General features: G+C 45.0%; 1 protein-coding gene across 1 annotated transcript in view; it reads left to right on the top strand.

The window, feature by feature from the left end:
- The window catches only part of LOC124015084 (regulatory-associated protein of mTOR-like), a 201,669-nt gene that overhangs the window by 61,013 nt on the left and 123,683 nt on the right, over positions 1 to 16,973 (top strand). Inside the window, 4 exon segments of the mRNA XM_046330023.1 lie at positions 4,986 to 5,144; positions 5,858 to 6,004; positions 14,670 to 14,714; positions 14,716 to 14,846. Of these exon segments, the coding sequence (XP_046185979.1) occupies positions 4,986 to 5,144; positions 5,858 to 6,004; positions 14,670 to 14,714; positions 14,716 to 14,846 (482 nt within the window).

Raw genomic sequence — 16,973 nt, 5'->3', positions numbered from 1 at the left:
GTGCACCATCAAACCATTGGCATCATTTCTCCTCAGCAGTATTGATCTGGGCAGCTGAAAGCAGGAAGATGATACAGTGCTTGAGAAATGACTGTGTCTCAATTTCTCTTACTCGCTCTCTCTTCCTCTCTCTCTTCCTCTCTCGCTTTCTCTCTGCCTTTTAGATTTGTGGTTCTCGTTCTCAGCCAAACAATCCAAGTATTTGTGCTGACATGTTAACAGCCCTTTCCATTGACAGGAAAAGGCACAGCCCTTTCCGTTTATTGACAACAAGTGGGGGTGCCACAGCCACTGCTCACGTCAACTATACAAACTGTCTTCAGACATTGTCTATCCGTGCTTGTTCTCTGATGCTTTTAGCTCAAGGTTGCTGTTGGACCTTGGAACAAATGTATCTGTAAAAAGTATTCAAGTCCAATTTGATTTTGCAACTTGTTTTTATTTTGCATACATGCTTTTGGTCTTCAACTTCAGTCTGTTAGATGATCAGCTTTCAGTCTTTCTGGTAAAAAAAAAAAACTATCTGACTGGTGACAAGCTTACAAATCTGCCTGTAGTAGTATCTCCTCATTCTCAATCATCTTTCTCTGTGTCACGCATTTTTGTTACACAAGATTTATGCAAGGCTGGTAATACCATCCATCTTTTCCTTTGTAATCAGAGTGAGTTTAGTCTCTAATGTCCCTGTGGGCTTACCGTCCTGTACCCCTCAGTGTTGAGAATGGCTTTAGGAAAGGTTTAGTGTGTTAATGATGGGGTGTTTTTTTCCCCTTCTTATTCACTCTGGTTCGGTCCCAAATGACATCCTATTCCGAATGCCGTGCACTACTTTGGAGCTCGCTCTGGTCAAAAGTAGTGCACCAAAGAGGGAATAGGGTGCCATTTGGGACTTACCGCTGATCTGCTCCATAACAATAAGAGCCCGAGAGGTTGGTTACGCTCTCTGCTTTTCTCTTGTTCTAGTACAGGGATTATCCCCAGTCCCACAGGTCCACCATCAGTGGAAAATGTTTCTGTGTGTGCATGACTGCCTGTGTGTGTGTTCCTGTGTGCCCGTGTAGGCTAAGCCTGTATATATATATATATATTGTGTGTGTGAGAGAGCGAGTATTTGAGTAGCTTACGGTATCAGTATGTCTGAGATTGTAAGAGTCTGTCTTTTCATGTTCTTGGTTATCTGTATCCTTCCCCGGTACCTGTTCCTTGAAGCAGACAGGGCAGGGTTCAGCTCGGCTCAGGCTGACGTGCGCCAGGCACCTTATCTTTCCTGACATTGACAGAAACAACAGAACCACTTCATGCACCAATGGAGTCGGTTAGAGTTTTAGAAGGAGTGATGGATCAATACATGGAAACCTCAATAGAGCCAACTAAACAGAGACAGACCGAGACTGGAAGGGCAGACACACCTCAAATTCCCAGCTCAGTGCCAATGGGACTGCTCAGACACTGCCGGGCATTGGGAGCTAGCTGCTGAGATGGAGGATAGAAGATAGATGGGAGGAGGACTTCCTGGGAGCATCGACTTACCTGCAAGGAGAGTCCCAGTGGGGCACCAGGGCTCCCCCTTCAGGTCAAGATGGGGAACAGCAGTTGAGTGTATGATGGACACATACACAAACAAGCTTTCACTCTCACTTTCTTCCTTTCTCTCTTTCTCTCTCCTACTCTGCCCCTTCCTCTCCTTTTCTCTCCCTCCATCGAACATGCTCTCTTGAAGAAAGTTTAGTCAGCCTAAACTGATCAAGTTACCGTCCCATCTCTCCCCACTCACATCCGATTGTGAAATCCCAACTCTTAACACAATTAGCAGCTGCTGATAACACTTGATCTCATAAGGACTAACTAACATTGGATCGTTGAGAGCGTCTATCCGCCAGGCAGTGTTCAGACTGCGGTCCTATCTGATTGCACCAAACTCAATCAGCAACTTTTCCTTTCAAGGTGTGTTTGAAAGGGGGAAGATTGGATGATGTCTATGAACCCAAATACATATTGGCCTGTTTGGTTCGTTGCTAATTAGCTTGGTGTTTCTAATGATTGTGTGGGTTAAATGCTGAAGTCCTTGAATGGGAACTGATAGAGTTAAAAAAGTTGGTTAATACTAGGTTGAATGGGAACTGGTTAAAACTAGGTTGAATGGGAACTGGTTAAAACTAGGTTGAATGGGAACTGGTTAAAACTAGGTTGAATGGGAACTGGTTAAAACTAGGTTGAATGGGAACTGGTTAAAACTAGGTTGAATGGGAACTGGTTAAAACTAGGTTGAATGGGAACTGGTTAAAACTAGGTTGAATGGGAACTGGTTAAAACTAGGTTGAATGGGAACTGGTTAAAACTAGGTTGAATGGGAACTGGTTAATACTAGGTTGAATGGGAACTGGTTAATACTAGGTTGAATGGGAACTGGTTAATACTAGGTTGAATGGGAACTGGTTAAAACTCGGTTGAATGGGAACTGGTTAAAACTAGGTTGAATGGGAACTGGTTAAAACTAGGTTGAATGGGAACTGGTTAATACTAGGTTGAATGGGAACTGGTTAAAACTAGGTTGAATGGGAACTGGTTAAAACTAGGTTGAATGGGAACTGGTTAAAACTAGGTTGAATGGGAACTGGTTAAAACTAGGTTGAATGGGAACTGGTTAAAACTAGGTTGAATGGGAACTGGTTAATACTAGGTTGAATGGGAACTAGGTTGAATGGGGTTAATACTAGGTTGAATGGGAACTAGGTTGAAAACTGGTTAATACTAGGTTGAATGGGAACTGGTTAATACTAGGTTTAAAACTAGGTTGAATGGGAACTGGTTAAAACTAGGTTGAATGGGGGAACTAGGTTTGGGAAAAACTAGGTTGAATGGGAACAGGTTAATACTAGGTTGAATGGGAACTGGTTAATACTAGGTTGAATGGGAACTGGTTAATACTAGGTTGAATGGGAACTGGTTAATACTAGGTTGAATGGGAACTGGTTAAAACTAGGTTGAATGGGGGACTGGTTACTAGGTTGAATGGGAAAAACTAGGTTGAATGGGGACTGGTTAAAACTAGGTTGAATGGGGACTGGTTAAAACTAGGTTGAATGGGAACTGGTTAATACTAGGTTGAATTGGTTACTAGTTGAATTGAATGGGAACTGGTTAATACTAGGTTGAATGGGAACTGGTTAATACTAGGTTGAATGGGAACTGGTTAATACTAGGTTAAAACTAGGTTGAATGGGGGAACTGGTTAACTGGTTACTAGGTTGAATGGGAACTGGTTAATACTAGGTTGAATGGGAACCGGTTAATACTAGGTTGAATGGGAACCGGTTAATACTAGGTTGAATGGGAACCGGTTAAAACTAGGTTGAATGGGAACTGGTTAAAACTAGGTTGAATGGGAACTGGTTAATACTAGGTTGAATGGGAACTGGTTAAAACTAGGTTGAATGGGAACCGGTTAATACTAGGTTGAATGGGAACTGGTTAATACTAGGTTGAATGGGAACTGGTTAATACTAGGTTGAATGGGAACTGGTTAATACTAGGTTGAATGGGAACTGGTTAATACTAGGTTGAATGGGAACTGGTTAATACTAGGTTGAATGGGAACTGGTTAATACTAGGTTGAATGGGAACTGGTTAAAACTAGGTTGAATGGGAACTGGTTAATACTAGGTTGAATGGGAACTGGTTAATACTAGGTTGAATGGGGATTCTGTTGGTGTAATATTGTGCGGTCATGAGAAGGGCCTGCCAAGAAAGAAGGACTCTTGAGGTAAAAATGTAGTTGGAGCACAAAAAATAAATAAAAATAAACATTGATTTCTTATTGCTCACTTCAATCTATTGTACAAGATGCGGACAGGTGACTGACGTTTTGTGCGTGTCTTGTTTGAGAGCGAGAGAGAACCTGTGTTTGACTGTTTGTATGATTCCCATGTGCCTACACCGTTCCTATGTGTACGACGACGTGTACACACACCCACACAGCAGGCCATTGTCCCACTGCTCTTATTGCTAGTTGACCATGAGGCCTGTTTCCCTCATTTAAAAGCAGCAGGACCATTATTTAAATATGCCACTGTAGCCTATTACAGCAAACACAATAGTCTCTTCTATTCTCCCCAGGTAGGATTGCAATGACGCAAATACGCCTCCTTTCTCATAGTGTTAAAATAGAACAAAAAAAAGACATCTCCCGTAGCCCTAACCTACTTTCAGCACCGCTATTCCGTTGTATCTAGTTAATTCTAGTCCTCTTGGCATTGGCCTGGAAGGACTGTCACGTGCTCGGTTTCTCCAAAGTTGTTTAATGATGAAAGAGGAGAGGAGGGAGTTGAATTGAAAAGACCTGTCGCCCTTTGATTTCAGAATAATAGCGTGAGGGAGCTGTGTGTGTTTGGCCTGCCTCTCGTTTCCCCCCCCCCTTTTCATATTTCTACGCTCGCATCAGTCTACTGATCAGTACATTTTTAACTATGGTGTACGCATCTGTCCACGCTCTCAAACTGAGACGCGTCTCTTTCCTCCTCTCTCTCTCCTCTCTTCTCTAATCGAACGCATCTTGTCAGATCAGATGAGAGGCCGGTAGTTGTCGCAACGTGATAACACAACACACAATCGTATCAAATCGTAACGCTCTCTCTCTGTCTCTGTCTCTGTGTCTGTCTGTCTCTGTGTCTCTCTCTCCCCCCCCTTTTCATATTTCTCTCTCTCTCTCTCTATCTGTGTGTCTCTCTCTCTCTCTCTCTGTGTCTCTCTCTCTCTCTGTGTCTCTCTCTCTCTCTGTGTCTCTCTCTCTCTCTGTGTCTCTCTCTCTCTGTGTCTCTCTCTCTCTCTCTGTGTCTCTCTTCTCTGTCTCTCTCTCTGTGTCTCTCTCTCTCTCTGTGTCTCTCTCTCTCTGTGTCTCTCTCTCTCTGTGTCTCTCTCTCTCTGTGTCTCTCTCTCTGTGTCTCTCTCTCTGTGTCTCTCTCTCTCTGTGTCTCTGTGTCTCTCAGGCACGTTACAAGCAGAGTCTGGACCCCACAGTAGACGAGGTGAAGAAGCTGTGTACGTCCCTGAGACGCAATGCCAAGGAGGAGCGTGTTCTCTTCCACTACAATGGACACGGGGTCCCCCGACCCACCGTCAACGGAGAGATCTGGGTCTTCAACAAGGCGAGAGAAACACACATGCAGAAACACACGCGTCCAATGATGACTCCTGCCTCTACAGTCGTACTAAGACGAAAGTCCAGTCGTTGAATATACACAAACACAAACCCACACTAGCAGGTCCATTGGGTCAACTGATATTAGACTTAAACAAGTTATCCCACAGACACACCCACACCAACAACAAAAATAGTTATTACAGAAATACATAATGTTTTTGGACAACTCACACAAGGAAACACCCACTCTACATGACACACGGCTCCTGTCTTGGTTTGGGCGCGGCCTCTCCCCAGTACACCCCAGAGCCTCTCCTCTTCCTCTCTTTATTCCCCTTAATGATGAGTCATATAAAACCAGCCCTGCAGCCTACTGTCTGCTACGGTGTGCCAAGGTCCCATTGACCCCCCCCCCCCCCGGTTCACCTCCTAAAAACACTCCCACAGAGTATCTCCCAGTACAGCAGTCAGAAACAACACCAGGACTTTCATTGCTTCCACTCGTCCAATCCAATAAGCGAATTGGGATGCAGCCGTACAGTTAAAACCATATCTACCCCTCTTTCTTTCATTATTAGTGTTGACAAGGATGAAAAATAATTGCTAGTAGTACATAGAACATTTCTATTTACCGGGCTGTAGGTGGCTATGACAGGTCATCTAATTTTGTCTACCAGCATGTTTAATAACCCACCATCCTGTCTGTCTGTCCTGTAGAACTACACCCAGTACATCCCTCTGTCTGTGTACGACCTCCAGACGTGGATGGGCAGCCCCTCCATCTTCGTCTACGACTGCTCCAACGCAGGCATCATCGTCAAGTCTTTCAAACAGTTCGCCCTGCAGAGAGAGCAGGAGCTGGAGGTGGGTGGCAGAGATATACAGGGCATTAAGTATTCAGAGGCCTCAACTTTTCCCCACATTTTGTTACATTACAGGCTTATTCTAAAATTGATCAATTATATTTTCCTCATGAATCTACGCACAATAATCGGGGCGGCAGCGTAGCCTAGTGTTGGACTAGTAACCGGAAGGTTACGAGTTCAAACCCCCGAGCTGACAAGGTACAAATCTGTCGTTCTGCCCCTGAACAGGCAGTTAACCCACTGTTCCCAGGCCGTCGTTGAAAATAAGAATGTGTTCTTAACTGACTTGAATAAGAATGTGAATGTGTTCTTAACTGACTTGCCTGGTTAAATAAAGGTAAAAAAAAATACCCCAGAATGACAAACAACAGGTTTTAAGAAATTTTTGTAAATGTATGAAAAATTATTTACATAAATTGCTATGAGACTCGAAATTGAGCTCAGACACATCCTGTTTCCATAGATCATCTTTGAGATGTTCCTACAACTTGATTGGAGTCCACCTGTGGTAAATGTAATTGTTTGGGCATGATTTGGAAAGGCACACACCTGTCTATATAAGGTCCCACAGTTGACAGTGTATGTCAAAGCAAAAACCAAGCCATGAGGTCAAAGGAATTGTCCATAAAGCTCAGACAGAATGGCACAGATCTGGGGTAGGGTACCTAAAAATGTCTGCTGCATTGTAGGTCCCCAAGAACACAGTGGCCTCAATCATTCTTAAATGGAAGAAGTTTGGAACCACCAAAACCCTTCCTAGAGCTGGACACCCGGCCAAACTGAGCAATCGAGGGAGAAAGGCCTTAGTCAGGGAGGTGACCCAGAAACCGATAGTCACTGACAGAGCTCCAGAGTTCCTCTGTGGAGATGGGAGAACCTTCCAGAAGGACAACCATCCCTGCAGCACTCCACCAATCACGCCTTTATGATAGTGGCCAGACAGAAGCCACTTCTCAGTAAAAGGCACATGACAGCCCGCTTGGAGTATGCCAAAAGCCACCTAAAGGACTCAGATCATGAGAAACAAGATTCTCTGGTGTGATGAAACCAAGATTGAACTCTTTGGCCTGAATACCAAGCATCAAGTCTGGAGGAAACCTGGCACCATCCCTACGGTGAAGCATGATGGTGGCAACATCATGCTGTGGGGATGTTTTTCAACAGCGGGATTAGTCAGGATTGAGAGATTTTATCATTTTTTAAAGTAAAGAGATCCTTGATGAAAAGCTGCTCCAGAGCGCTCAGGACCTCATACTGAGGTGAAGGTTCACCTTCCAACAGGAGCACGACACTAAAGAAAACACAGCCAAGACAATGCAGGAGTGGCTTCATGACAAGTCTCTGAATGTCCTTGAGTGGCCCAGCCAGAACCTAGACTTGAACCCAATCGAACATCTCTGGAGAGACCTTAAAATAGCTGTGCAGTAACACCTCCCCATCCAACCTGACAGAGCCTGAGCGGATCTGCAGAGAAGAATGGGAGAAACTCCCCAAATACAGGTGTGCCGAGCTTTTAGCATCATACCCAAGAAGACTTGAGGCTTGTAGTCGCAGTCAAAGGTGCTTCAACAAAATACTGAGTAAAAGGTCTGAATACTTATGTAAATGTCTTGTTTCATTTATACATTTATACAGTTTAATCCATTTCAGAATAAGGCTGTAATGTAACAAAATATGGGAAAAGTTAAGGGGTCTGAATACTTTATGAATACACACACACACACACACACACACACACACACACACACACACACACACACACACACACACACACACACACACACACACACACACACACACACACACACACACACACACACACACACACACACACACACACACACACACACACACAGAGTTCCCCAAACCTTTTGAATGGAAGAAGCGTTTCACAATCTCCTCTCTGTGATCCCAGCCTGCGAATAGGCAGCTGGAGCTAAATGAATTAATGATTAGTGTTTTGGTTTGGTCAGGATCTCCACTCCCCCCCCCTACCATCCCTCTATCCCCTTTATTCCACTGTTTTCTTCTTACCGGCCGTGGCATCTCAAGTGAATTTACAACACGCAGTTCAATTATTCATGGTGGAGATTGAACGCACTTCAGATTATATGGAATACAGCAGAAAGAGAAAGAGGGCGAGCGAGAGAAGGGCCGGGAGGGATGATGAGATGCAGAGAGAGGGGGAGAAGAGGGCGAGCAATACAAAGGGGGAGGATGTAGGGAAAAGAGAAGTGGGAGAGGAAGGGATGGCCGAAGGACGAAAGTGTTCCAATGAAGTCAAGAGAGACTGAGAAAAAGACGGACAGATTGTGAGAGGGGACTCATCCTTCACTGTGCAGTCACGCTAAGTTCAATACCTGCAACACAGCTTCTCTCCTCTCACCATCCACCCATTCAGGCTCCCTCTGCCCTGCTCCCTCGAACTCTTCTATCTACTCTACGTTTTAGAACACCTACTTATTCAAGGGTTTTTCTTTATTTACTATTTTGTAGAATAATAGTGAAGACATCCAAACTATAAAATAACACAAATGGAATCATGTAGTAACCAAAAAAAGTGTTCAACAAATTAAAATATATTTTATATTTGAGATTTTTCAAATAGCCACCCTTTGCCTTGATAACAGCTTTGCACACTCTTGGCATTCTCTCAACCAGGATAGCTTTTCCAACAGTCTTGTTGGAAAGAAGGAGTTCCCACACATGCTGAGCACTTGTTGGCTGCTTTTCCTCCACTCTGTGGTCCAACTCATCCCAAACCATCTCAATTGGGTTGAGGTTGGGTGATTGTGGTGCAGCACTCATCACTCTCCTTCGTGGTAAAATAGCCCTTACACAGCCTGGAGGTGTGTTGGGTCAACAAATGATAGTCCCACTAAGCCCAATGGGATGGCGTATCGCGTCAGAATGCTGTGGTAGGCATGCTGGTTAAGTGTGCCTTGAATTCGAAATAAATCACAGACAGTGTCACCAGCAAAGCACCCCCACACGGTCACACCTCCTCCTCCATGCTTCACGGTGGGAAATACACATGCAGAGATCATCCGTTCACCCACAACGCGTCTCACAAAGACACGGCGGTTGGAACCATAAATATCTCATTTGGACTCCAGACTAAAGGACAAATGTCCACCGGTCTAATGTCCATTGCTCATGTTTCTTGGCACATGCAAGTATCTTCTTCTTATTGGTGTCCATTAGTAGTGGTTTCTTTGCAGCAATTTGACCATGGAGGCCTGATTCTCCTCTGAACAGTTGATGTTGAGACACAACACAACTGAATGGCTCAAACGCAATTAAGAAGGAAAGAAGTTCCACAAATGAACTTTTAAGAAGGCACACCTCATGAACCTGGTTGAGAGAATGCCAAGTGTGCAAAGCTGTTATCAAGGAAAAGGGTGGCTGTTTGAAGAATCTCAAGTTTATTTTTTGATTAACACTTTTTTTTTCGCTCACTACCTGATTCCATTTGTGTTATTTCATCATTTTGATGTCTTCATTATTATTCAACAATGTAGAAAAAGTAAAAATAAACCCTTGAATAAGTACGTGTTCTGAAACGTTTGTCCGGTGGTGTATATGTCCAACTCTTACCAGGCTAAGATAGCAGGGGTCACGGCCCGATAGAGGGATGTAGAGATGGAAAGACGGAGGAGAGACGAGGCCCAGTGGCCCATCAATAACACTTAAAGCTGTCAGCGTGTGATAGGCGGTAGAGCGAGGGGGGCGGGCAAGGAAGGAAGAGCGAAAGAGAGGGACAGAGGGAGAGATAGCAACAGAGGTCTAGAGCGAAAGAGAGGGACAGAGGGAGAGATGGCAACAGAGGTCTAGAGCGAAAGGGCAAGGGAGAGGGATAGAGTAGTGTTTGCTCCTCAGCTGTTAAAAAGTCTTGGTGTAATTGGCCACTGGGTTCTCTTTGGGTCACTATGGGCTAAAGCTCTTAGCCTCCAGCCAGCTGGAACTGTTGTCAAATCAAATTGTATTTGTATTTGTTGCGTACACGTGTTTAGCTGATGTTATTGTGGGTGTAGCGAAATGCTTGTGTTTTCAAGCTCCAACAATGCAGTATATCTAACAAGTAATGTCAAACAATTACACACAATACAGACATCTAAAGGAATGGAATTAAGAATATATAAATATTTGGGCGAGCAATGTCAGAGCGGCAAAAACTAAGATACAGTAGAATAGGATAGAATACAGTATATACATATGAGAAGAGTAATGCAAAATGTGTAAACATTATTAAAGTGACCAGTGATTCCTAGTATATATAGGGCAGCAGCCTCTAATTTGCTAGTGATGGCTATTTAACAGTCTGATGGCCTTGAAATGGAAGCTGTTTTTCAGTCTCTCGTTCCCAGCTTTGATGCACTTGTACTGACCTCGCCTTCTGGATGATATATTGCAACATGGGCCATGTGATTGAATGGAATTTAATGTGCCATAACGGAACTGTCTTTTGGGCCTCCCGAGTGTTGTAGTGGTCTAAGGCACTTCATCGCAGTGCTAGCTGTGCCACTAGAGATTCTGGGTTCGAGCCCAGGCTCTGTCGCAGCCGGCCGACAGGGATGTCCTTGTCCCATCGCGCACTAGCGACTCATGTGGCGGGTTCGGAGCAGTGCACACTGACACGGTCGCCAGGTGTACAGTGACACATTGGTGCGGCTGGCTTCCGGGTTAAGCAGGCATTCGGTCAAGAAGTGGTGTGGCTTGGCTGGGTTGTGTTTCGGAGGACGCATGGCTCTCGGACCTTCGCCTCTCCCAAGTCCGTGCGGAAGTCGCTACGATGAGACAACACTATCAATTGGATACCATGAAATTGGGGTGAAAAAGGGCAAAACATTTTTTTAAATAATAAAACTGTCTTTGTCTTCAATAAAAATAAGTGACATTTTGAACAAACCTTATTCAACAACAAATATCAGCAGGTGGAAAGCAAAAGGGCTCCACTTTACACCTTAGTGCACATCTCCCCCACCTGCACAGCAACAGGAAGAGAGGGATGGGAGAGTGATGGAGAACGAGAGAGAGTTGGATGAGGGGGATGGAAGGATGGATGGCAGTTGGGAGGGAGAGAAAAGAGAGGGGGGGATAGATGAAAGAGGAATATTGAAATAGGATTAGGGCGGTAGAGGAAGGAGACAGGTGGAGAGACGGGGAGGGAGGTAGTTCCGGAAGACTATTAAAGATGCATGACGGTACCAAGGCAGGGAGTCCCTCTCCCTCCCTGTTTCTGCTACAGCATAACGCTCTGCAGCAGAGTGCACGAAGAGGGTGGCCCTAGTTCACACACACACACACACACACACACACACACACACACACACACACACACACACACACACACACACACACACACACACACACACACACACACACACACACACACACACACACACACACACACACACACACACACACACACACACACACACACACACACACACAGGAACAGACTTGATCATTTTCATTTTTGACCGGGAAATAGGGGGAGTGGTGTGGAAGGATGGGGAGGCCTCTCTCTCCTCTCTCTAACAGACATGCAACCTTCAGTCAGGGGCTTGGTATCTGAGTGCTCTGTTATGTGCAGTCTGTTTCCTGCTAAATATTTCAGAACTTACTGTATGGAGTCAGCAGTATGATGCTCACCGCATCATCATCTGCTGCGTGGAAATGACTGTGTGTCCGTGCTCATTCTTTTTGGGGGGATATGCTTGATTGTCTCGCATTTGTCTGTTCTCTGTCTGTGTGCTTGTTGTCTCCTTGCTCTGTCTGTGTGTGTTTCTGTGCATGTGTATACTCCTCCCCCCCGATTAGTTTGGTGAATTAGTGTACGCCAATTTTTTTAAATCAATTTTTTACATACCCCAGTGTGATGAAAATAAAATCCTTCCATGATTGTAATGCAAATTTATGAGATTACGATATGCTAATATGTTAATATGCTAATTACCGAAAAGCAGACGGTTTGGGCAGTAATGTGGTATTTACCATGAGGTGTGTTGTTTACCCGTATCACAATATCCCAAATGATTTGTGTAACAATATTGTTCCACCATCGTTGATCCATCGCCATGCATTACAGAGGAGTTAAAACATCCATGCTGCGTTGGTGAGCGTAACATTCCCCATTTCATCATTAAGGAGTGAAGAGAAGATGTAAACGTATGAGACACTGACATGCACAGTGTTCACACACACACACACACACACACACACACACACACACACACACACACACACACACACACACACACACACACACACACACACACACACACACACACACACACACACACACACACACACACACACACACACACACACACACACACACACACACACACACACACACACACACACACACACACACACACACACACACACACACGTCCCTATTAATCCAGACAGGTCTGAGCAGAGCTGTAGGTTTCGTAGTGCTATTTTACGAGTGTGTATCTAAAAAGCAATGAAGACTCACGTGGACGTCACACTGAGATGTTAGCTAGCTTGCAGGTCCTACATTTAGTTTCCTTTCTCTGGAGTCTCCTCATTATAATAAGCTACAATTAGAGAGGAAGGCTCTTCTGCCCATAGCTCTGTTGCACCCTGAACTGAGATGTGTAATCATACAACACACTGAATCTCACACGCACACACACACACCTTACTTTTCATGCCTTTTCATGTTTTGGAGTGTTGAATTTGCACATCACCGAAGGGGGAAAATCTGGAGAAAATGCTGGTCTGTCTGTCTGGTTGCGTTTCAGTGTGTCTGTTTACCAGCTAGCCCTTAAAAAAACATGACCAGCCTTCCATCGTCTGCACTCTGGCCTAAGAGGCGTTAATAAATCAAAAATAAGCCTAGGTTTTACCAAGCCTTGCATCAGATGTTGAGGAGTTGTGAGGAGAATTGAGCTATTTTCACCTCACCTTTTCCAGATTGTGTGAGTGCAGTGTGAGTGCAGTGTGAGTGCAGTGTGAGTGCAGTGTGAGTGCAGTGTGAGTGCAGTGTGAGTGCAGTGTGAGTGCAGTGTGAGTGTCGCACATTCCCTTTACTCCCTATAGCCTAAGGAGATGTGAGGACAGCCTGATCAACTGGGCATGTGTCCCTGGTCTACTGCGCTGTATGTAAGTGTTTATGGTTGACACTTTGAAGAAGACCTCTCACTTCCTTTCTGCACAGCAATTCTAGCCAGCTTTAAAAACAAGTGTTTTTACCACTTAAAGCAGTTATTTCCCTGTTCTCTCACGGATGTACTAGGAGTGGCAGGTAAATCTCAATCTTCTGTCTGTGTGCAATGAAAAGTCCCACTCTTCAGCACGCGGTACCATCCATCTACCGTGACTCTAGCTATCATAAGGCTAGATGGACAAAGTGCTTAAAATTGTATTGCATTCTATCATATGCATCGGCTATGTCATCAGTGCAAAATCTCCAGATCCTTGCCTGAAACTCGGCCGCACGTCACGTGTTGTTGGTCATTAGAAGATTTAGGCTGCGCCAGAATTGTAGAATTATGGCAGAACTCACACGTTTGAAGCTCGAAAGTACAAGCGCTTCAGTCATAAGTCTGAAGTATTTATAAGCCCGGGGAGTCCGTGGTCAAACAGCCCTGGATGAGGAGGGGAAGGGAGCACTCCGATGTCGTCAAATGAAAAATGGAGCTCACCTCCACAAGCTGCCTAGAGGCAGACTGACATCAAACCAGGTCTGGATGGAACTGTACACCCATACCAGGAGTAGACACACACACTTACGCACGCACACTCAGACACTCAGACACTCAGACACACACACACGCACGCACGCACGCACGCACGCACGCACGCACGCACGCACGCACGCGCACCTTTGTATTCATGGCATTGTACAGTGGGTCCAGCTCCCCAGAATGATAATATCACATTATCCAGTATCTGCTCCAGAGGCTGTTTGTTCAGAATACACTATGCTATCGGACACCTCCGCCACCCTGAACTCCAAAAGCTCTCTTCCACATCTCATTACCGGGTGATAGCAGACGTTTATAGGAGTGAGAGGATCCAATGTCCTAAAGGTTTTCACTCCCTCTCTCTGACCTGCACATCCCTCTGGCCTATTATCTGTCTCTTCTCTTTTCTGCTGGTTCTCTTCTTGTTCTTTTATCTGGTCCTCTTTCTCTTGCTCGGTGTTACCATCTCTGTTTTTTTGTGTTTTTTTCCCTTGTCTCTTGTTCTGTGTCTACTGTTATTTCTCTTTCCCTTTACCTCTCTTTTTCACTCTTTGACTTTATTTACATTTGAGTCAGTTAGCAGCGCTCTTATCCAGAGTGACTTACATTTTCGTGCATTCATCTTAAGAAAGCTAGGTGGAACTTCAGGCACAGTGAGTACACCTTCCCTCAATAAAGTAGCTATCAGCAAAGTCAGAGCTGGGAGGGGGAGGGGGGTCTAATGCGCGAGTTCAGTATTACATATCGTCTCTATGCCCGGGTGTTCTCTGTTTGTCTGGACCTTTTTTTTATTAGATTTTTGAATTAGAACTCCTATTTTATTCCGACGGGGATAGCATCGCTGTGTCTGTCTGTGCAGCTCATCTGTTTGACCTGTGTTTCTGTATAGCCTGTCCCTCTATTAGCCTTATCTCCAATCCAAGTCTTTCTGTCCTCTTCCAGGTGGCAGCCATTAACCCCAACCACCCCCTGGCCCAGATGCCTCTGCCCCCCCTCCATGAAGAACTGTATCCAGCTGGCCGCCTGCGAGGCCTCAGAGCTACTGCCCATGAACCCTGACCTCCCCGCTGACCTCTTCACCTCTTGCCTCACCACGCCCATCAAGATCGCCCTGCGCTGGTAAGAGCCACAGTGGACCAGCCAAAAGATGGATCACTCCAACTTAAAACTCCTTATTCTCAGACACCCCGTCTAAATGGCGTACTTTCCTTGTTCAATGATATTGACATTAGTATGCCAAATAAAGTATTTAGATATATTTTCCACAAGTATGGTCATTAGTAGACATCCCTGCTCTCTAAAGCATTGATGCGTCATTAGTTTTGAACATATTTGAACATACTGTACTTCGGGGGAATATATTGGTATGGCCTTCATTTGACATACTAATGTAATTGGATATCATTCCATATTCTGTTGTATTTTCTGCGTCTAGTGCTGTCTCTGTGTGGTACAGCTGATTTAGTATGTAGATCACACTGAGGGGAGTCTTGCTTACCAACCACAGGTGATTTCATCACCTCTAAAGATCCCCTGTCACTTTACCATGCGTGCCCACACACACACGGCCATCTGTATGATGTGTCATTTATGTAATGATTGAGTGACGATTAGGGTCGTACGGCACAACAATATAGTAAATAACCCACTAAATATGGGTTGTATTTACAATAGGGTTTGTTCTTCACTTGTTGCCCTTGTGGCAACAGGTCACATCTCGCTGCTGTGATGGCACTCCGTGGTATTTAACCCAATATATATGGGAGTTTATCATGATTGGACTTGTTTTTGAATTCTTTGTGGGTGTGTGATCCGAGGGAAATATGGGTCTCAAATATGATCATACATTTGGCACAGGAAGGGGTAAGGAAGTGCAGCTCAGTTTTCTCACCTCATTTTGTGGGCAGTGAGCACAAAGCCTGTCTTCTCTTGAGAGCTAGGTCTGCCTACGGGGGGCCTCTCTCAATAGCAAGGCTATGAGTACTGAGTCTGTACGTAGTCAAAGCTTTTCATAATGTTGGGTCAACTGTGTGCTCTGTTCTGGGTCAAATAGCGTTCTAGTTTGCTCTTTCCAATGTGTCGTATAATCTTTTTGTTTTCTCATGATTTGGTTGGGTCTAATTGTGTTGCTGCCTGGGGCTCTGTTTGTGTTTGCGAACAGAGCCCCAGGACCAGCTTGCTTAGGGGACTCTTCTCCAGGTTCAGCTCTCTGTAGGTGATTGCTTTGTTATGGAAGGTTTGGGAATCGCTTCCTTTCAGGTGGTTGTCAAATTTCTTGATATTATGCAGTTCATTTGGCTTTGATGCCTCATGATTGAGTATTGCTCTTGTTCTAGTAGACTGTGGTTTTGCTGTGATCTGATAGGGGTGTCAGTGGGCTGACTGTGAACTCTCTGAGAGACTCTGACTTGAGGTCAGTGATGAAGTAATCTACAGTACTACTGCCAAGGGATGATCTGTAGGTGTACCTACCGTAAGAGTCCCCTCGACGCCTACCATTGACTATGTACTGACACGACATGAGACAGCTGCAGGAGTTTTGATTGGTTTATGTTGTTTTGTTCTAGTTGTTTCTAGGGGGGCATATTTGGGAGGGAATGTCACCTCCAAGTAGGTGTTTGCCCACTGTGTGTTAAGAGTGTCAGGTTCTTGTCCGGTTCTGGTATTTATCTACCAAGAGAATTCTCTTCGATTATAATCACAGCCGTATATATCCCCCCCCCCCCCCCAAGCAGACACATTGATGGCCCTGAACAAACTTTATTTGACTCTATGTAAACTGGAAACCACATATCCTGAGACTGCATTCATTGTAGCTGGGGATTTTAACAAGGCTAATCTGAAAACAAGACTCCCTAAATTCTATCAGCATATTGATTGTGCTACCAGGGCTGGTAAAACCCTGGATCATTGTTAATCTAACTTCTGCGACGCATATAAAGCCCTCCCCCGCCCTCCTTTCGGAAAAGCTGACCACGGCTCCATTCTGTTGCTTCCAGCCGACAGACAGAAACTAAAACAAGAAGCTCCCGCGCTCAGGTCTGTTCATCGCTGGTCCGAGTGGGTGTCCGTTTTTCTGTTGCTCCTGTGTGAAATGCTGGGGCGGCGGTTGAGGGTGACGTTCTTCAGGGTCCTGGGAAAGATGAGGACTGCTGCCATTTGATTTTGAGGCACAGTCCCGGGAAATGCTTGCGTTCACCCGCTGTATGGTGGCAGGATAAACTTATTGTTCTGGTAGCAGGGTGG

Source organism: Oncorhynchus gorbuscha, linkage group LG26 (genome assembly GCF_021184085.1).
Source record: "Oncorhynchus gorbuscha isolate QuinsamMale2020 ecotype Even-year linkage group LG26, OgorEven_v1.0, whole genome shotgun sequence".
Lineage (NCBI taxonomy): Eukaryota > Metazoa > Chordata > Actinopteri > Salmoniformes > Salmonidae > Oncorhynchus > Oncorhynchus gorbuscha.
This window is presented reverse-complemented; position numbering and strand designations above follow the sequence as displayed.